We start from the raw sequence: 21,852 nt of genomic DNA, 5'->3' as shown, positions 1-21,852 counted from the left end.
ACCTGTTAATGAGGGTCAGTTTGGTTGACAGCAAAATTTACTGTAATGTACATCCCTATGCAGTATCGAGGCAAAATTTTCGAAGCAGTTGAAACCGTGCTTCTAGACTGGAACCCTGACCCCTCGGGTGTGGTGGCTGTGGTGTGACTGTTGGCTGTGTCTTGGTGACTGTTGGCTGTGTTGTGGTGTGGATGTTGGCTGTGTCTTGGTGACTGTTGGCTGTGTTGTGGAGGTGGTGTGGATGTTGGCTGTGTCTTGGTGACTGTTGGCTGTGGTGTGGTGTGGTGTGGATGTTGGCTGTGTCTTGGTGACTGTTGGCTGTGTTGTGTTGTGGTGTGGATGTTGGCTGTGTCTTGTTGGCTGTGTTGTGGAGGTGGTGACTGTTGGCTGTGTTGTGGCAACGGTGGGGTGGTGGTGTGGCTGTGTTGTGGCTGCTAAAACTGTGTCCTCTTAAGTGTCAGAAGAGAGGATGGAGAGCAGCCCTGGTCCCTCAACGTCCTCTGGCTCCAGACCTGAGACAGACCACCGAGCGCAGAGCAGCACTGCCAGCACGCCCCGCACAGGTACACACTCGCATAGCAACGCACATAAACAAACATTCTCAGCTTAGACTATCACACGCTCAGTCAAACACACACACACAGGCGCTCACACTCCTATGTGTTCCATCTCCCATGTGTTCTCTCCCTCCAGGCCTGCAGTGTATTCCCCAGAGAGCAGCTCTGCTGAAGTCAATGCTAAACTTCTTGAAGAAAGCCATCCAGGACCCTGCCTTCTCTGATGGCATCCGTCACGGTGAGTGAGCTTTGATAACCACACTCTAAAAAGCATGAACAATGGAGATACGCAAAACTTAAGCTGTCTGAGGGGAACTGGTCTTATATGATCAGATGGGTTAAGGTTGTAATGCTTATAATAGGTACTGGGGCTTCAACAAAACATGATGAGAAAATGTTGAATGAATTCCCCCTGGACTTAGCCCGACTAACCTCCTGGTCTCTGTATGGCCTCTCTTCTCCAGTCATGGACGGGTCTTTGCCTACCTCACTCAAGCACATCATCAGTAATGCAGAGTACTATGGACCTTCCCTTTTCCTACTGGGTGAGTACTCGACTCACACAACATGCTTCAGAGGAATCTACCATGACATGCATTATAATGTGTAGTATGTTTACTAATATCACTTGATCATTGAGAAAGTTCTGTGAAGTCCATCAAAGCATACATTATGCCATGTTGATTAGAGTCAGTTTTTTCCCCCTCTGATTTTAAACATATTTATCTCGTTTCCCCTCCCTCCCCCTTTCACAGCGACGGAGGTGGTGACGGTGTTTGTGTTCCAGGAGCCATCTCTGCTCTCCTCCCTGCAGGATAATGGCTTGACTGACGTCATGCTGCATGCCCTGCTAATCAAAGACGTGAGTCCCACAGCACTCATCTCCTCTCGGCTCACCCTGCATTCAGACCACTCCATAGTCGTCGATGCAGGTTGGCTTTGATAAGTGCGAGGGAAAGTTTGTCGTTGGTGTCTGAATGCGAGGTCACTCTTTCTCTCTTTCTTCTCAATCTTTTCTCTACCTCTTCAGTTGCTCAGCGGACCCCCTCCTCTCATTTCTCTCACTGCTCACCCTCTCATCTCCCTCTTGTCCTCTCCTGCACATTTGACATGTTTAAATGTCCCGTTTTCTTTTTCAGCAGGGTCATACATTAACACCGGTGTAGCCAGTGGATGTAGAGCCTACACTGCCTAGTCTTCATCTTGCCCTCCTCTGTCACACAGCATTGCATTAAACAGTCATTCTCCCTCCTTGGTTTCACCGCTTCCTTTCCTCCCTCACTCTTTCCTTCTGTTTTCCCCCTGCTCCTGATTGCCTTTACGTTTTGATTCCCTATGCCCTACCCTCACCCTCTCTTCCCCTCACCCTCTCTTCCCCTCACCCTCTCTTCCCCTCACCCTCTCTTCCCCTCACCCTCTCTTCCCCTCACCCTCTCTTCCCCTCACCCTCTCTTCCCCTCACCCTCTCTTCCCCTCACCCTCTCCCCCTCACCCTCTCTCCCCCTCACCCTCTCTTCCCCTCACCCTCTCTTCCCCTCACCCTCTCTTCCCCTCACCCTCTCTTCCCCTCACCCTCTCTTCCCCTCACCCTCTCTTCCCCTCACCCTCTCCCCCTCACCCTCTCTTCCCCTCACCCTCTCCCCCTCACCCTCTCTTCCCCTCACCCTCCGTACCCTCTCTTCCCCTCACCCTCTCTTCCCCCTACCCTCCGTACCCCCTCTTCCCCTCACCCTCTCTTACCCCTACCCTCCGTACCCTCTCTTCCCCTCACCCTCTCTTCCCCTCACCCTCTCTTCCCCTCACCCTCTCTTCCCCTCACCCTCTCTTCCCCTCACCCTCCTTTCCCAGTCCCCTTCCTCCCAGTTGTTCCCTACCCTCGCCACTCTGTCTCTCACTCGCTCTCTCTCTTCCTCCCCTTTTTCTCTCTTTCTCCCTTTTCTCTCTCTCACAGTCTCTCTCTCTGCAGGTCCCGGCTACCCGGGAGGTGCTTGGTTCTCTCCCTAACGTGTTCAGTGCCTTGTGCCTGAATGCGCGAGGCCTGCACTCCTTCGTCCAATGCCAGCCCTTTGAACGCCTTTTCAAGGTGCTGTTGTCACCTGACTACTTGCCTGCCATGAGACGACGCCGCAGCTCTGACCCTCTGGGTGAGTTGGGCGCGTGTGTGTGTGTTATTGCAATCTAGTATGGCGAGAGAGACCTTTGATAGAGGTGTGTTAACTTAAAGGAAGCTAGTATATTGGGACACAATTCACTCTGTTGAAAAATAGGTGTTTGTTATAGGAATGTTGGGTTGTAATTTGAAATACCTGATACACTAGAAGTTAATGGTTACATGTATGAGGAATGTATATTGTAATGGAGGTTGGATAAGAGCCAGGGGCTTGTAGAGTTACTAAAAAGACAATCACATAGTTGTGGCCACAGGTAAGTGAGGAATGGGGACTGTGATAAGTCACATGAAGGGAGAAGGAATAGTTTATTACCCACATCACTTAACTTCCTGCCTAGCTACAAAAATGTAGTGTTTAGAGGTAAGGGAGACTGCCTAAAGGGGGGTTTAAATACTGGTGCTGGTGGAAACATGTCTGTCTTTTCAGCTGTTTGACTCAGTGGGTGAATTAACTTGGTTTGAGCTTTAGTTTTTACTCTGTTTATTTAGAACCTAACAATACTGAACAAAAATATAAATGCAACTGTTTCAAAGATTTTGCTGAGTTACAGTTCAAATAAGGAAATCAGTCAATTGAAATAAATGCATTAAGCCCTAATCTATGCATTTCACATGACTGAGAATACTGATATGCATCTGTTGGTCAAATATACTACAAACAAAAATGGGCTTCACAATGAGCCTCAGGATCTTGTAACGGTATCTCTATGCATTCAAATTGTCATTGGTAAATCTAAATTGTGTTCGTTGTCCATATCTTATGCCTGCCCATACCATATGCCTGCCCATACCATAGCCCCACGGCCACCACATGGTACTTGTTGACATCAAAATAGCGCTCACCATACACGTGGTCTGCGGTTGTGAGGCCAGTTGTACGTACTGCCAAATTCTCAAAAACTACGCAGGTGGCTTATGGTAGAGAAATTAACATTAAATTCTTTGTCAATGGCTCTGGTGGACACTCCTGCAGTCATCAAGCCAATTGCACACATTGTGTTGTGTGACAAAACTGCACATTTTTGTGGCTTTTTATTGTCCCCGGCACAAGGCGCACCTGTGTAATGATCATGCTGTCTAATCAGCTTCTTGATATTCCACACCTGTCAGGTGGATGGATTATCTTGGCAAAGGAGAAATAATCACTAACAGGGATGTAAACAAATTTGTGCAAAACATTTGAGAGAAACAAGCTTTTTATGTGCATGGAACATTTCTGGGATCTTTTATTTCAGTCCATGAAACATGGGACCAACAATATTTTTGTTCAATGTAGTATGGCGACACTATACACTGTTGATGCAGATGTCTGTATGTAACCATGCTGGGTTGTGTGTGTACAGGAGATACAGCGTCCAACCTGGGCAGTGCTGTGGATGAACTGATGAGACACCAACCCACTCTGAAGACTGACGCCACTACTGCCATCATCAAGGTGGGTTTACAATGACATGTACAGGAGGCCTGGGAAAACTGCAATGATCAGCACCATTGAGCAGGTTTGGGAGTTAGTACTCCAGTACAGGTTGGTATTTGATTACTAATAATCAAATACAAGTATTCAATTTACAAATATAACTATTTTAGCAGGTTAAATGTATAAGCACAGGCACAATTTCCAACTGTAAGATGTTTATTGTTTTGAGTATGTCAAATGCAGTGACTATGTTAAAGTTGTGTATCAGAACCATCAGTCATTGGAACAACCTTTAGCATACTGCAATCTCTTTTGGCCTTCAAACCCGTTTCACGGTAACATGTGAGTACTCAATTACTCAAAATGATTTTAGTGAGTGCACAGACACTCATTCAAATGCCCATCCCTACCCATTGTTCATGTCTGGACTTGTAGTTTTAACTCCATGTGACTTGACCAGGAATAACTGAGGTCTTGTTGTAGCTTTTAACTAGGGCACAGAGTTCAACTGGTTCAGGTCATGTGTTAGGTAGGACCCTAATAATATAGATTAACCTTGTAAACTGCATAGTGGATTAGCACCTACATGATTGTTTCTTTAAGCTGGGCCATGTGATCTGAACAGGAACAACTTAATGTTTATCCTTGGAGGAGTTTTTACATTATGGTAAATTAACACACACTTGTTTTCTCTTGAAAACAAATACCCTTGCCTTGTTTTCACCAGCACTCGAACTTGTCTTATCTTGCCAGCACCGACTTTGCTGATAGCTACTTTATTGAGGAAAAATGTACTTACTGTAATGTGTGGTTGTCCCACCTAGCTATCTTAAGATGGATGCGCTAACTGTAAGTCTGCTGTGTATGAGCGTCTGCTGAATGACTAAAATGTCAACTGTCCTTTCCCAGTTACTGGAGGAGATCTGTAACCTGGGCCGAGCCCCGGAGTACATCTGTCAGAAGCCCTCTATCCAGAAGACTGATGGCACCGTGACCGCGCCCCCCGCCCGCTCCTCCCACGCTGCCGAAGAGGCTTCCAGCGAAGATGAGGAGGAAGAGGAGGCGCTCCATACCTTTACCCAGCAGCAGGGGGAACCAGACAACAACAGACAGTCAGTGCCAGTTGAACTGTATGACATTCCAAATCAGCGATGTGATTCTTCCTGATCAATTCAGGATTTATTACCCCTGATTATAATTTTTTTTCTCTCTATTTATACATAATTTATGTATTTATATTTTGTTACATGTTTGATAGGGAGTTGGGATAATATAGTTTTTTTGTCATTTTTCCAATAGGGTTGTTGGCACTGAAGAGAGGATACCGATTCCTCTGATGGATTACATTCTGAATGTGGTACGTGTGTGGATGGACGTTCTCTGGTTATTCTATGTGATGATACGTGCAATAAGGCACACTTAAATCAAGTCCCTTTACTCACCAAAAATTGTCAATGAAGTGAAGACAGGCAAGATCACATAACATTTCTCTTGTGTTCAAAATTAAACAGAACATTTGTACAAAATAATGACTTCTGGGAGCGTATAACGGTGTGCAGACTGTACTACTACTATCGTCTAATCACTTTTTGGGACGTGCTTAGTCAGTCACTAGACGGCTACCACCCTGTTAGTGAACTCTGCACCTTAGAAGCTGCTGCCTATGTACATAGACATGGAATCACTGGTCACTTTAACCTTCTCACACGTGAGTTCCAAATATCTAACGGTCGCCCCAGCAAGAGTTGTTTTATAATGTTAGAATGCACTCACTGTTCCAAAATGTGATTATTACACAACGGGACAGTTAACACGCGCTGCCTGCCAGACATCTTTTGGCTACGTTTCAACTTGTCAATTTCAAATGATTTTCTAACAACAGTTTGAATTGAAGTGTGTTCCGCCACCTCATTAATTCACATAGAAGTAGCCCATTTCAGCGTTGCAAACAATTTGTTTGAGACTTTACTGAGCAGGATAAACTTCTGTCTTTGAGGAGAGCCTACCACACTTCACATATGTTTGCGCAGATCAAGTGTGCATATGTTTGTGCAGATCAAGTGTGCATATGTTTGCGCAGATCAAGTGTGCATATGTTTGTGCAGATCAAGTGTGCATATGTTTGTGCAGATCAAGTGTGCATATGTTTGTGCAGATCAAGTGTGCATATGTTTGTGCAGATCAAGTGTGCATATGTTTGTGCAGATCAAGTGTGCATATGTTTGTGCAGATCAAGTGTGCATATGTTTGTGCAGATCAAGTGTGCATATGTTTGCGCAGATCAAGTGTGCATATGTTTGTGCAGATCAAGTGTGCATATGTTTGTGCAGATCAAGTGTGCATATGTTTGCGCAGATCAAGTGTGCATATGTTTGCGCAGATCAAGTGTGCATATGTTTGCGCAGATCAAGTGTGCATATGTTTGTGCAGATCAAGTGTGCATATGTTTGTGCAGATCAAGTGTGCATATGTTTGTGCAGATCAAGTGTGCATATGTTTGTGCAGATCAAGTGTGCATATGTTTGTGCAGATCAAGTGTGCATATGTTTGTGCAGATCAAGTGTGCATATGTTTGTGCAGATCAAGTGTGCATATGTTTGTGCAGATCAAGTGTGCATATGTTTGTGCAGATCAAGTGTGCATATGTTTGCGCAGATCAAGTGTGCATATGTTTGCGCAGATCAAGTGTGCATATGTTTGTGCAGATCAAGTGTGCATATGTTTGTGCAGATCAAGTGTGCATATGTTTGTGCAGATCAAGTGTGCATATGTTTGTGCAGATCAAGTGTGCATATGTTTGTGCAGATCAAGTGTGCATATGTTTGTGCAGATCAAGTGTGCATATGTTTGCGCAGATCAAGTGTGCATATGTTTGCGCAGATCAAGTGTGCATATGTTTGCGCAGATCAAGTGTGCATATGTTTGCGCAGATCAAGTGTGCATATGTTTGTGCAGATCAAGTGTGCATATGTTTGTGCAGATCAAGTGTGCATATGTTTGTGCAGATCAAGTGTGCATATGTTTGTGCAGTCTTCCAAGAATTGGAACATTTTCTTGCTGGCGCTCGCTTTGCCTTGTTGTTTTCCTTACAAATAATAACTGGATATGTGTGTGTGTTACTTTGATAGGAAGTTCCTTATTTTCTGTATCGTGTTTCTACTGTAGGCGCGTATGGAGCATAATGAATTTACGGTTTTAACATGTTTTCAAGTACTTGTGACAAATAATGCATTCTGATAATTGCATCTATTGTAATGGGCACCTATGATGCGTGTAAAATAATTTTTTGAAGGTTGTACTGATGATAATGAGCTAAAGTATTTACCAGCTATGTGTGGCGCCATGTTTGTTGAAATTATACAATGCATTCTGGGTGTCACGTAAACTGTCAGACCGAAGATGTTATAATGAGGTGAAGGAATGGTTCACTCTTCTTTTGGGTGAACTTGTGGAAGTGGATGATTGTAGAAGACACACCCCTTCAACATGCATACTATAAACAGACCAAACTCATCTCTCTTATCTTTGGTTGATGCAAAAAAATAAACATTCCGGCGCTCACAAACTACCCATCGTCAGATTACTTTCGATTTCTAGGAAGTGTTTTACTCAATTATTTCGGTCAATGGTGAGTTCACCCGTGATGTGATTAATTATAAATAGTAATTGCTATTAACTAATACATATTGTAGTTTCTGTCAGCCGGGAGTCATATTTGAGTTATACAAAATATGTCACTCTTTCCTCAGTTAGCGCGAGGACAAATGTAGCCTATATTTTCCAGTTTGGATGATTGTGTTACGCTGTAGCTACTTCGGTTTCCTTTTGGATGCAATGTTCAGACATTCACAGATCACTTTCTGGACGTGACTTTGTAAGGACTGTGTTTGTGCAAAATGTTTCTGTGGAAAAAAAGTGTTGCGTCAATCGAAAATGGACGTTGTAAGTAAGCGTTCTCATCGACTGTTCTAATCACGCCGGTTTGATAGTATGCTACAGTGACTATACAACTATACAACGATCACACCCGTTTGTTGGTACGTGTGAAAAGGTTAATGTTTACAAACGTTTTTACTCATTTCATATGTGCATCTACTGTATTCTAGTCGATGCCACTCCAGCATCGCTCATCCTAATATTTCAATATTTCTTAATTACATTATTTTACTTTTAGATGTGTGTGTCTTGTTAGTTATTACTGCACTTTTGGAGCTAGGAACACAAGCATTTAGCTACACCTGCAATAACATCTGCTAAATATGTGTGTTTGACCAATAAAATTATATTTGATTCCTTACCCCTTAACATTCCCCTTTTGTGTTCCTTCCCAGATGAAGTTTGTGGAGTCGATCCTTAGTAACAACACGACAGACGACCACTGTCAGGAGTTTGTCAACCAGAAGGGTCTCCTGCCCCTGGTCTCCATCCTGGGTCTACCCAACCTGCCCATCGACTTCCCCACATCAGCTGCCTGCCAGGCTGTAGCCGGGGTCTGCAAGTCCATACTGGTGAGACCTGACACTGGGGATATGGGAGGTGTGTGGTTATGATGGGAGGCTGTAGCTGGGCTCTGCAACTCCATACTGTTGAGACTAAGAGATGTGGGGATATGATTTCAGTGAATTTGTTAGTGATTGAGCTCAAGCAGAGCTGGAATATGGACTATAGCCTCTTCAGAATATATCACCTGTGGTATTTTGATGAGGTTCTCTGACGGTTGTGACTAAACTCCAGGGAGACCTGTTAAATGTAACTGTTCAGTCTCTCCCCGTGACTGTACTGTATTGATAAATCAAATTTGATTTGTCACATACACATGGTTAGCAGATGTTAATGCGAGTGTAGCGAAATGCTTGTGCTTCTAGTTCCGACAATGCAGTAATAACCAACGAGTAATCTAGCTAACAATTCCAAAACTACTACCTTATAGACACAAGTGTAAGGGGATAAAGAATATGTACATAAAGATATATGAATGAGTGATGGTACAGAGCGGCATAGGCAAGATACAGTAGATGGTATTGAGTACAGTATATACATATGAGATGAGTATGTAAACAAAGTGGCATAGTTAATGTGGCTAGTGATACATGTATTACATAAAGATGCAGTAGATGATATAGAGTACAGTATATACATATGAGATGAATAATGTAGGGTAAGTAACATTTATATAAGGTAGCATTGTTTAAAGTGGCTAGTGATATATTTTACATAATTTCCCATCAATTCCCATTATTAAAGTGGCTGGAGTTGAGTCAGTGTGTTGGCAGCAGCCACTCAATGTTAGTGGTGGCTGTTTAACAGTCTAATGGCCTTGAGATAGAAGCTGTTTTTCAGTCTCTCGGTCCCAGCTTTGATGCACCTGTACTGACCTGATACTGAAGCGTGGTGTGTTGTCCCGTGGTCCCCAGACGCTGTCCCATGAACCCAAGGTGCTCCAGGAGGGGCTGTGTCAGCTGGACAGCATCCTGTCGGCCCTCGAGCCGCTCCACCGCCCCATCGAGGTCCCCGGGGGTTCCGTGCTGCTCCGAGAGCTCGCCACCGCCGGTCATGTGACCGACGCCACGCTATCGGCCCGCGCCACGCCACTGCTGCACGCGCTCACTGCCGCACACGCTTATATTCTGATGTTCGTGCACACCTGCAGGGTAGGGCAGGTAAGATGCCGGTAAACCAATCAGCAAGGACCTCTCGTTATGTCACTCCACACCTGTAGCCCACAAAGTAGAGGCTGTAGATTAGGTTGACTTTGTATTCAATTAATTGAAAGATGTCAGCAGCATATAATCAACCAACTGTAGAGGTACTGCACCTCACCACTGTGGATTGTCATTGTTGGGAAGGAGTTGCTTGACTGTGAGAGGTTTGGTATTGGTTTGCCCAGGTGTGTTCATTAACCTTCCCCTGTGTGTTGTGCAGAGTGAGATCAGGGCCATCAGTGTGAACCAGTGGGGCTCCCAGCTGGGTTTGAGTGTTCTCAACAAGCTGAGCCAGCTCTACTGCTCTCTGGTCTGGGAGAGCACCGTGCTGCTGTCTCTCTGCACACCCAATAGGTACACTACCTCTGATAAGCCTGTCTGATACGCTCTCTGTCTCTCTCCTCCAGGTTCTAGCTCTCTTTAGCCCTCTATCCTTTGGCCTTGAGGTTCTCACTGGTTCTCTCTCTCCCCTTCCGCCTCTCTCTCCCCTTCCGCCTCTCTCTCCCCTTCCGCCTCTCTCTCCCCTTCCGCCTCTCTCTCCCCTTCCGCCTCTCTCTCCCCTTCCGCCTCTCTCTCCCCTTCCGCCTCTCTCTCCCCTTCCGCCTCTCTCTCCCCTTCCGCCTCTCTCTCCCCTTCCGCCTCTCTCTCCCCTTCCGCCTCTCTCTCCCCTTCCGCCTCTCTCTCCCCTTCCGCCTCTCTCTCCCCTTCCGCCTCTCTCTCCCCTTCCGCCTCTCTCTCCCCTTCCGCCTCTCTCTCCCCTTCCGCCTCTCTCTCCCCTTCCGCCTCTCTCTCCCCTTCCGCCTCTCTCTCCCCTTCCGCCTCTCTCTCCCCTTCCTCCTCTCTCTCCCCTTCCGCCTCTCTCTCCCCTTCCGCCTCTCTCTCCCCTTCCGCCTCTCTCTCCCCTCCCGCCTCTCTCTCCCCTCCCGCCTCTCTCTCCCCTCCCGCCTCTCTCTCCCCTTTCGCCTCTCTCTCCCCTTTCGCCTCTCTCTCCCCTTTTGCCTCTCTCTCCCCTTTCGCCTCTCTCTCCCCTTTCGCCTCTCTCTCCCCTTTCGCCTCTCTCTCCCCTTTCGCCTCTCTCTCCCCCTCCGTCTCTGTGTGTGTGGCCTTATCTCTTTCTCAGCATGCAGTCAGTTGACAGAACACACTAACTCTCTCCTGTTTCTCTCTCCTCTCTTCCCCCAGTCTCCCCCCAGGCTGTGAGTTCGGCCAGGCTGACATGCAGAAGCTGGTTCCCAAGGAGGAGAAGCCATCTGGCAGCACCACAGCCACTGCTTCTGCGTCTGGATCCAGGAGAACTGGTAAGAGAGGCCCTTCTACTGAAAAAACAAACAAAAGAAGATGTTATCAATTGGTTAAGAATGATCATTCATGAAAGCAATAGGACAATGTTTTGCAGGTCGTTTTTCTTCTTACATTCTAAAAATAACTGTCAACTTTGGAATGTTGGAGTTTGTTAGCAATCATTTGAGCAACGTGCAAGAAAGGAATGTATAAGCTTCTTTTAGCCAAACTACTCTTCCAGCACAGCCACCCCTAGCTCTAACCACAAGCCCGTTCTTCTCTCTCGCTAGCTGAGTCTGAGGCTGTTGCTGTGGACCCCTCTGCCACGTGTCTCCTAGAGGGGATGGGGTTGGACGGGGACACGCTAGCCCCCATGGAGACTGACGAGCCCACCGCCGGCACCTCTGACCCCAAGACCAAGTCCAAACTAACCCCCGCCATGGCCACTCGCATCAAGCAGATCAAACCTCTGCTCTCTGGTGAGGACACCAGGAGCTTTGTCTTTTCTTTTTCACACCATTGTCTATTTGTAGGCAAACGTTAAGTGTAGATTGGTAGTCCCACCAAATACAGCAATGTACTGTCAGAATCTCTGCATTAGTGAAGAAAGACATAGGGAACATACAACTCTCAGGTGAAGGTTGAAACACTGTCCGTTGTGACTGCTGATTCTATATTTGTGAGTGCAGGCTGTCTCTTTCATCCTGGTGTGGTAACTCTCCCCTCTACTCCAGCGTCGTCTCGTCTGGGCCGGGCTCTGGCCGAGCTCTTTGGTCTTCTGGTGAAGCTGTGTGTGGGTTCTCCAGTCCGACAGCGCCGCTCTCACCACGCCACCAGCACCGGCACAGCCCCCACCCCCGCCGCCCGGGCCACCGCCTCCTCCCTCACCAAGCTGCTCACCAAGGGCCTCAGCTGGCAGCCCCCGCCGTACACCCCTACCCCTCGTTTCAGGTACTCTACTGTTACCCCTACCCCTTGTTTCAGGTACTCTACTGTTACCCCTACCCCTCGTTTCAGGTACTCTACTGTTACCCCTACCCCTCGTTTCAGGTACTCTACTGTTACCCCTACCCCTTGTTTCAGGTACTCTACTGTTACCCCTACCCCTCGTTTCAGGTACTCTACTGTTACCCCTACCCCTTGTTTCAGGTACTCTACTGTTACCCATACCCCTTGTTTCAGGTACTCTACTGTTACCCCCACCCCTCGTTTCAGGTACTCTACTGTTACCCCTACCCCTTGTTTCAGGTACTCTACTGTTACCCCTACCCCTTGTTTCAGGTACTCTACTGTTACCCCTACCCCTTGTTTCAGGTACTCTACTGTTACCCCTACCCCTTGTTTCAGGTACTCTACTGTTACCCCTACCCCTTGTTTCAGGTACTCTACTGTTACCCCTACCCCTTGTTTCAGGTACTCTACTGTTACCCCTACCCCTCGTTTCAGGTACTCTACTGTTACCCCCACCCCTCGTTTCAGGTACTCTTTTACCCCTACACCCCAACCCCTTGTTTCAGGTACTCTTTTACCCCTACACCCCAACCCCTCGTTTCAGGTACTCTTTTACCCCTTCACCCCAACCCCTCGTTTCAGGTACTCTGTTACTCACAACGGCTACTTGGGTTGCTTCCGGATTCTCTACCCATCTCACGAAATGTGCACCTACAAACCCAGTGGTGGAAACTTCCTTTAACTAATGCTTACACTAATTCAATACATCTGTAGAAGGGATGAGACATCCCCCAATGCTGTTCTGTAGATCTGAGAGGATTGGAGTTATCAGATGTGTGTTGTCATGGCCGTGATGTCTCTGCTCTCTCTCTTCCACTCCAGGCTGACGTTCTTCATCTGCTCGGTGGGCTTCACGTCCCCCATGCTGTTCGACGAGAGGAAGTACCCCTACCACCTCATGCTGCAGAAGTTCTTCTGCTCCGGAGGACACAACGCTCTCTTTGAGTGAGTAGAGCACCCTCTGTTAATAGACCTGTAGCTACAACCAGCCTCATTACTGTTGCTGCTCAGCTCTCACCATTCATACCAGACTAAATATATATATTTGGCACTACCTTTATTGTCAGGATTACTAATATAATGATTATAAGTAGGGCCTTTTCCCTGACCAGGAAACATTTGAAGCCATAATTGTGATTGTACCCAACAAGAGCTTATGTTTCTTTGCCCATCGGCTCTGAGACATCTCTCGTTCCCCCTCCTCTCCTCAGGACATTTAACTGGGCCCTTTCTATGGGTGGTAAGGTGCCTGTCTCTGAGGGCCTGGAGCATGCAGAGCTGCCAGATGGGACAGGGGAGTTCTTGGATGCCTGGCTGATGCTGGTGGAGAAGATGGTGAACCCCAGTACTGTGCTGGACTCACCCCACAGCCTGCCTGTCAAGGTTCCCGGGGTCACCCCCACCACCCCACAGTTCAGTGCCCTGCGATTCCTCATAGTCACTCAGAAGGTAGGGGGATTGGTTAGTGGTGTGTGTGTGTGGTTTTTCCTGGATGTGTTTAACTATTCTTGTGGGGAACAGAAGTCCCCACAAGAATAGTAAACAAACAAAAATTTGACCTACGTGACATTTTGTTAGTCCTCACGAGGTCAAATGCTATTTCTAGGTGATTTAGGGATAAGGTTCAAATTAGTGTTAGGGTTAGAATTAGGTTAAGGTAAGAGTACTGGTTAGGGTCAGGGAAAATAGGTTTTTGAATGGGACTGAATTGTGTCCCCACAAGGTTAGTTATACAAGACTCTGTGTTACATGAAATAGTAATTTTTTTAGATGCATTTTTCAAAGAAGACAAACACACGTTGCTCCCTCTAATCCTGAGCCACTCTCTTTGCCTCCCGTTTAGGCAGCGTTCAGCTGCATCTGCAGCCTGTGGAACAGAAAGCCCCTTAAAGTGTATGGGGGCCGCATGGCTGAGTCCATGTTAGCTATACTGTGCCACATCCTGAGAGGAGAACCTGTCATCCAGGTGTGTTCTTTTATATAAGGTGCAGTGGCACACTAGGAGAGAAACTAATGGGGGGAATTATTTGTAATGTAAACTCATTTTCTTTGTCAAATTATCTTTTGAGGGATGGTTGCTAGTGGCATGTAATGAAATTTCGTTAATTCCTCCCAGGAGCGCCTGGCCAAGGAGAGGGAGGGCACGGCCCGTCCAGAGGAGGAGGGAGGTCTTGGGGCCTCTACGCTGCCTGTAGGCCCCAGCTCTGGAGGTGAGAGGAAATGGTTCATTTTCAACAACATTACATGGTATTAATGGCAGCGAAGGCTGAATTATTTGATACAATGTATTTTTTATACACATGAAGGATAAATGCACAATAACTATCCCAACAGCACATAATGATTTATAACACTTGAATGAAAATCCAGGTGCAGGTGGATCAGCAGGGGCCCCTGGAGCAATAGTAAATGCAGGAGAGGGCCCTGCCGGGTCAGTTCCAGGACCAGCCATTGGAAGCAGTACAGCACCACCTGCACCAGGGGGTGCAGCAGAGGACTCCACTAACACTACTCCCAGGAGAGAGCCACCGGTTAACCAGGCTCAGCTACAGCAGGTGAGGAGGGTGTGGCTGTCGGTCCAGTCTGTGTGTTTTTGGATTCCTTTACCTTTTGTGACCGTTTTTTCATGGAAATGGCAGTTTTTGTCAGACCGTTTTTGGTATTCAACACGCATCATTCGACAGCTTTGATAGATATAACTGCTAGCATTGCTAGATACAGTTGAGCGCATTGGTTGCACTGTTGGCATTGGTTGAAATTGCACTGTTCTGTTGTCAACTTCTTGTCCCCTTGAACCCTCACCCTGGTGTGGCCTGCACCACTTTGTCTTGTTGTGACAGGCTCAGGGAGGAGGCAGGGAGAGGCAGCAAAATGTCAACCAGCAGCAGCTACAGCAGGTATACAGCTAGCCTGCTCCACACTCAGGCGCGAGCGCACATTTGACTAGAATTGAATCTGATCTCTTGTTTGTAATGGGTTCCCGGCTGAAGGTGGCCAGGAGGAACCAGAGGGAGGGAGGGAGCAAGAGAGAGTGGGAGGCTGGATGTCCTTTGGTTGGTGGAGCATTTTTGATACACACAGGAAACTGTTGAGTGTTGTAAAAAAAAAACAGCAGCGTTGCAGTTCTTGACACAAACAGGTGGGCCTGCCAGCAACCTACATACCCCGTTCGAAGGCACCTAAATATTTTATCTTGCCCATTCACCATCTCAATGGAACGCATACACAATCTGTCTCGAGGCTTAAACATCCTTATTTAACCTGTCTCCTCTACACTAAAGTGGATTTAATAAGTGACATCAATAAGGGATCATAGATTTCACCTGGTCAGTCTGTCATGGAAAGTGCAGGTGTTCTTAATGTTTTGTATAGTCACTATATAATACATGAGATTGACTCACTGATCACACTGTGCCTTAGCCATAGTCGGCTCCTTTTCTCTCTCTCTCCCTTTCTCACACACACACACACACCCCCAGCAGTTATGACAGTGCTTTACAGATACCCAGCCTAAAACACCAAAGAGTAAGCAATACAGGGGCTAGGGAAATTACTCCCTAGAAGGAAGTCTTCTCTAACCCTGTCCTGTGGCCCGTTTTCCCTCTAACCCTGTCCTGTGGCCCGTTTTCCCTCTAACCCTGTCCTGTGACCCGTTTCCCCTCTAACCCTGTCATGTGACCCGTTTCCCCTCTAACCCTGTCCTGTCCTCTGCCTCTCTCTCTGGTTTTTAACCATTGTTCTCTCCTCGGCCTCTCTGTGGTTTTTAACCATTGTTCTCTCCTCGACCTCTCTCTGTGGTTTTTAACCATTGTTCTCTCCTTTATGTAGCTGATGGACATGGGTTTCTCCAGAGAGCATGCCATGGAGGCCCTGGTGAACACCAGCACCATGGAGCAGGCCACAGAGTACCTGCTCACACACCCTCCTCCTCTACTCAGCGGAGCCGTCAGGGTACGCCCACACACACACTTACGTGGGAACGCACACGTAAATACAGAACATGCATACTCACCCACGGTCCATTGACACACTATATAGTCATATTACACGCATGCACAGGTCCACACACATAGGAACACACACACACGTGTGTCTCCTCCCGTAATGCGTGTTAAGTGTACTCTGTTGGTCTGTCTGTAGGACATGACCATGTCAGAGGAGGACCAGATGATGAGAGCCATCGCCATGTCTCTGGGACAAGAGGTCAGCATGGAACAGCGCTCTGATTCGCCCGAGGTGCGCTGCCACACACACACTAAGACACGCCCCCACTCACAGGCGTACGGATGGAACATATTGCTGAATGAATGGACATCGGCTCATGAATGAATAACCAGGGCCCCCTCCAGAAAGGGGCTGTGGAGTCTACAATACACCCTAGGCACTTGTGTAGATCTGAAAGTATTGGGTAGGTGTGTAGCCTAGCGGTTAAGAGCGTTGGGCCTAGGTGAAAAATCTGTTAATGTGCCCTTAAGCTAAGGCACGTAACCCTAGTCGCTCTGGATAAGAGAGTCTGCTAATGTCTGAAATGTAAAAGGATATAGTGTTTTCCACAAGCACATGGAGTAGGCAGCCCAATAGAAAAAGTAGCCAGCCCAATAGAAAAAGTAGCCAGCAGCCTCCTTCGGTTAAGACATTTTTCCTAGATTAGATTTTCAACCAGCAAATATCAGGAAATAAATATTTTTATAAAAAAATTCAGCTGTTGTACAACACGATATATATATATATATGAATAAATAAAATTACAATTTGTCATATATATATATATATATGTATGTATGCGTGTGTGTGTATATATATATATATATATATATATATAAATAAATAAATAAAATTACAATTTGTCATATATATATATATATATGTATGTATGCGTGTGTGTGTATATATATATATATATATATATATGACAAATTTTAATTATTTTTTACCTTTTATTTAACTAGGCAAGTCTGTTAAGAACAAATTCATATTTTCAATGACGGCCTAGTAACGGTGGGTTAACTAACTGTCTGTTCAGGGGCAAAACAGAATAAATCACAGGGGGGAAATATTTAGACTATACTGGGCCTAAAGAATCCTGTAAGAGTCTGCTGACTTCCACGGGCTTCAAGCTTCCTTTTAAAGACATTTTCTCAGCTATCTGCAATACAGGTATGAGAGACGAATGTAGCAGGTGTTTAACATGGGCTTTGCTCCACAGAAAACAGCAGTTAACTAGTCCATTGTCAACACTCTGGTGAAGTCAGTAGACCTATGTCAATAAGTATTAATAGGTTTAAAACAACTAGCCTACCTATTGTTCCTGCAGTGAGGAGGATTCACCATATTTGATAAACCAGTCAAGCTGGCTGTCTCTAAATAAAAGCACAGTAGATAGCATATCTCACCACTCCTTGGCTGCATATGAAACACACCTGGGTCCAATGTTAATTTATTTTCTCACTGGGCACAAATCTACTGGCCTACCACAGTTTATCCATGGTGTAGTTGTTAAGTGCATTGGGGTCACGGAGGGCCTGTAGGTTGTCATGGTTTCTCTATATAGGCCTATTCAGCTATTAATAGGCTACATTTGGTTATTATGTGTGTTAGAAAGCTGTGTAATATAATTCAAATAAGCAATGACTATTCTTTAATTCGGTGTATTAATTGCATTGTTTGTATATTATGTATTTTTGAGAAGATTTGAAAATAGGATGCTGCCCCCTTTTAAGACAAATGTTCCAAAAGAGATCAACATGACCACAGTAGGCTAGCCAAGACCAATGCTACATGTCTTTTTTGCAGACTATCAACAGTAGCCGGCCTATTGATAGTATGTGCACAATCACTTAAAGTAAATAAGCTCAGTGAGTAGATGGATGGGCACTTCTTTTTACTCTTGACAGCTCGTGTGCTTTGTGTCAGCATCAACCTATGTACTGCTCGAAGTTATGATTGGCAGGAGAGGGGTGGTGCTTGAATGAACGGCCTATCCTATTGCTCAAATACAAATAGCGTGACATTTACTTGTGTGGTCTTCAATGGTAGACTGACAGAGCAGGCAAATGTTGAACTGGAATTAAAAAAATGTGTTGAGGTTACCGGCCCCCACATGTTTTCACTGCCAGCGGGCCAACGTCAAAGTCAGACCCTGCAGGCAAAAGGAAAATCAATGTGCAAGAAAACAATTTGGCGAAGTGGATTTCGACATGCAAATTTATGCTCTCTCTCAGTGTAAAGAAATTTGACTGCAACCGTAGCGCACCCAACACACACACAGGTACAGAGAGGCGGGACTGTACCCAGGTACAGAGAGGCGGGACTGTACCCAGGTACAGAGAGGCGGGACTGTACCCAGGTACAGAGAGGCGGGACTGTACCCAGGTACAGAGAGGCGGGACTGTACCCAGGTACAGAGAGGCGGGACTGTACCCAGGTACAGAGAGGCGGGACTGTACCCAGGTACAGAGAGGCGGGACTGTACCCAGGTACAGAGAGGCGGGACTGTACCCAGGTACAGAGAGGCGGGACTGACAGTCACACCAGCAGTGTGTCCCTGTCATCTCTCACTTTGGCTGACGGGCTCCTGTCCTATCAATTGATGACTAGAAGATGCATGTTGTTCATTCTAGCAGGAGAGGGCTTGGCACTCTTCTTTTTTTCTCTCTCTCTCTCTCTCTCTCTCTCTCCCTCTCTCTCTCTCTCTCTCTCTCTCTCTCTCTCTCTCCTGACTGGCAAATTGAAAAGTAGTTCATTTTAAGTGGAGAAAGTGCCCGGCTGAAAATGCCTCTGTAATTATCTGTATTGCCGACAGCCGGCGCTAGTGGAAAAAACTGGGTGTAGAATTCCATTTATTGTTGCAGCTCCAGCTTTTCATTTCATAGACTTGGTGAAATATCAGCCGTATTGCTTTTATCTGATGTATACACAGATTGGTTAGGGGCTGTTTCTGGGCCCACACCACTTCACCCCCACAGGTGCTCACATTCCCTCCCTATGTCTTTCTCTCAGGAGGCGGCGCGTCATCGCGAGGAGGACGATAGGAGAGCCAGGGAGCGTACGGAGGAGGAGGAGGCTCGCTGCCTGGAGAGGTTCCTGGAGGCCGAGCCCCTGGACAGTACGGAGCTCCACGCCTTCACTGACTCCATGCTGCCCGGCTGCTTCCACCTGCTGGACGAGCTGCCAGACACCGTCTATCGCCTCTGTGACTTGCTCATGACCGCCATCAAGAGGAGTGGTCCCGAGTACAGGGACCTCATCTTACGACAGGTGGTCAACCAGGTATGTGTAATACCAATTGGTCAACGCTTTGGAGAAGTGATGACGATTGCTAGTGTTGTCACTCTGTTAATGACCTCTGGACGATCAGCTGTAGGGGTGCCCTTGTGACAGTCTGCACCAATTATTTGAGTTCTCGGTGTCCTGTATGTCATGGTTTTCCCATCTCTGTCTTGGGGCTCCCCCTGGGTGCACGTCTTGGTTTTTGCCCTAGCACGACACAGCTGATTCAAATAACCAAATCTTGATGCGTTGGTTATCAGCTGTGTAGTGCTAGGGCAAAACCCATAACGTGCACTCGGGGGGGAGTCCCTGGACAGAGATTGGGAAACTCTGCTGTGTGAAATGTCAAGGTGTGATCTATTAAAGTATGTGATCTTTGACATGTGTAGGTGTGGGAGGCAGCAGACGTGCTCATCAAGGCAGCAATACCCCTGACCACCAGTGACACCAAGACTGTGTCCGAGTGGACCAGACAGATGGCTACCCTGCCCCAGGCCTCCAACCTGGCAACACGCATCCTGCTGCTCACACTGCTCTTTGAGGTACACACACACACACACACACACACACACAGAAAAACCTCCTGCTCAAACTACTTTAGTGACAGACACATAGATGAACAGTAATTCCTTTCTCGCACACCCCCACCGGCCCTGAATGTTGATGCATGCTGTCTTCTGTTACCCTGTAGGAGTTGAAGCTGTCGTGTGCCAGGGTGGTGGAGAACAGTGGGATCCTCAATGTGCTCATCAAGCTGCTAGAAGTAGTGCAGCCCTGTCTTCAGGCTGCCAAGGAGCAGAAGGACATCCAGACGCCCAAGTGAGTAGCAACAACCCCAGAGCTGTGTATTTAGAGTTGGGCCAACTTTTTTTAAATTGTGAATATTGTTCTAATTCAGTTACAAAGCATTATTTAAATATTTCCCATGTAATTATAATGGGAGCTAACATGGCTGCCATAAAATGTTGAAGTGTCATTCATGTCACTGCATCATAATGCAGAAACAATTGTCCAAGTCTCTAAATACATGGCTCTGCCATCCCCCAGCAAACGGACTAAAGGACCGTTATTGAGATTAGCTAGCTAGCACACGTGTGGAAATTAATACCTTTCAGAAATATACTGTCCTGCTACAAATGGCGGCATGAACAATCTTCATTTTTTTTTAACAAAGTCTTTTCTTATTAGAGCGATACTTATTTTTTGTACTTGGGTGAGGTAAATGTAGAAGCGTTGCATCTGTCAGACAAAAGGCAATGTACAACACGACTGAACGTTGTCTGTCCCACTGTGTACAGGTGGATCACTCCAGTGCTGCTGATCATTGACTTCTATGAGAAAATGGCTGTTTCATCTAAACGTAGAGCGCAGATGAACAAGGTAAGAGGAATGTCCCCGTGCAACATAAAGATTAACCCACATTATAGGGTATGCATGTGATTACCATTGTATTGCCATGTCTGGTCTTTTAGTCAACCTTCTCTCTACAAAATAAATCAATAATAATTTCTCCTCTCATCCTTTCGTCCCCACACCCCGTCCACTCTCTCCAGTACCTGCAGCCTAACGGTAATAACTGGCGTTGGTTTGACGACCGGTCGGGTCGCTGGTGCAGCTACTCTGCCTCTAACAACGGCACTATAGACTCAGCCTGGAGGGCCGGGGAGAGCAGCGTCCGATTCACCGCGGGACGCAGGAGATATACCGTACAGTTCAACACCATGGTCCAGGTATAGAGAGAGGTGTATGTAGTGCCTTAGGAAAGTATTCAGACCTGTGACTTTTTCCACGTTTTGTTAGGTTACAGTCTTATTTTCTTCCCTCATCAATCTGCACACAATACCCCATAATGACAAAGCATAAACAGGTTTTTAGACATTTTTGCTAATTTATTAAAGATTAAACAGATCACATTTACATAAGCATTCAGACCCTTTACTCAGTACTTTGTTGAAGCGCATTTGGCAGCGATTACAGCCTCGAGTCTTCTTGGGTATGATGCTACAAGCTTGGCACACCTGTATTTGGGGAGTTTCGGGCTCTTGCTGGGCCACTCAATGACATTCAGAGACTTGTCCCGAAGTTGTCTTGGCTGTGTGCTTAGGGTCGTTGTCCTGTTGGAAGGTGAACCTTCACCCCAGTCTGAGGTCCTGAGTGATTCGAGCATGTTTTCATCAAGGATCTCTTTGTGCTTTGCCCCGTTCATCTTTGCTTCGATCCTGACTAGTCTCCCAGTCCCTGCTGCTGAAAAACATCCCACAACATGATGCTGCCATCACCATGCTTCACCGTAGGGATGGTGCCAGGTTCCTTCCAGATGTGACGCTTGGCATTCAGGCCAAAGCATTCAATATTGGTTTCATCAGACCAGAGAATCCTGTTTCTCATGGTCTGAGAGTCTTTAGGTGCCTTTTGGCAAACTCCAAGCGGGCTATCATGTGGCTT

General features: G+C 46.5%; 1 protein-coding gene across 20 annotated transcripts in view; it reads left to right on the top strand.

Moving 5' to 3' along the window:
• LOC110531242 (E3 ubiquitin-protein ligase HUWE1) overlaps window positions 1-21,852 on the top strand; it is an 88,445-nt gene that overhangs the window by 15,582 nt on the left and 51,011 nt on the right. For 15 of the 20 annotated variants that reach the window (XM_036988761.1, XM_036988751.1, XM_036988760.1 and 12 more), the window contains 27 exons: window positions 456-563; window positions 694-795; window positions 1,022-1,102; window positions 1,313-1,419; window positions 2,509-2,701; window positions 4,071-4,162; window positions 5,054-5,274; window positions 5,444-5,501; window positions 8,476-8,652; window positions 9,559-9,804; window positions 10,067-10,200; window positions 11,029-11,144; window positions 11,418-11,606; window positions 11,862-12,078; window positions 12,961-13,083; window positions 13,350-13,587; window positions 13,982-14,104; window positions 14,255-14,348; window positions 14,509-14,693; window positions 14,979-15,035; window positions 15,967-16,089; window positions 16,279-16,374; window positions 19,138-19,407; window positions 19,797-19,949; window positions 20,099-20,226; window positions 20,706-20,787; window positions 20,961-21,137. In XM_036988761.1, coding sequence (XP_036844656.1) covers window positions 456-563; window positions 694-795; window positions 1,022-1,102; window positions 1,313-1,419; window positions 2,509-2,701; window positions 4,071-4,162; window positions 5,054-5,274; window positions 5,444-5,501; window positions 8,476-8,652; window positions 9,559-9,804; window positions 10,067-10,200; window positions 11,029-11,144; window positions 11,418-11,606; window positions 11,862-12,078; window positions 12,961-13,083; window positions 13,350-13,587; window positions 13,982-14,104; window positions 14,255-14,348; window positions 14,509-14,693; window positions 14,979-15,035; window positions 15,967-16,089; window positions 16,279-16,374; window positions 19,138-19,407; window positions 19,797-19,949; window positions 20,099-20,226; window positions 20,706-20,787; window positions 20,961-21,137 — 3,890 coding nt within the window. The remainder of the gene's footprint in view (window positions 1-455; window positions 564-693; window positions 796-1,021; window positions 1,103-1,312; window positions 1,420-2,508; window positions 2,702-4,070; window positions 4,163-5,053; window positions 5,275-5,443; window positions 5,502-8,475; window positions 8,653-9,558; window positions 9,805-10,066; window positions 10,201-11,028; window positions 11,145-11,417; window positions 11,607-11,861; window positions 12,079-12,960; window positions 13,084-13,349; window positions 13,588-13,981; window positions 14,105-14,254; window positions 14,349-14,508; window positions 14,694-14,978; window positions 15,036-15,966; window positions 16,090-16,278; window positions 16,375-19,137; window positions 19,408-19,796; window positions 19,950-20,098; window positions 20,227-20,705; window positions 20,788-20,960; window positions 21,138-21,852) is intronic. The other 5 variants (XM_036988757.1, XM_036988766.1, XM_036988754.1 and 2 more) reach the window with 4 other exon arrangements.

Source organism: Oncorhynchus mykiss, chromosome 9 (assembly GCF_013265735.2).
Source record: "Oncorhynchus mykiss isolate Arlee chromosome 9, USDA_OmykA_1.1, whole genome shotgun sequence".
In the NCBI taxonomy this organism is placed as follows: domain Eukaryota; kingdom Metazoa; phylum Chordata; class Actinopteri; order Salmoniformes; family Salmonidae; genus Oncorhynchus; species Oncorhynchus mykiss.
This window is presented reverse-complemented; position numbering and strand designations above follow the sequence as displayed.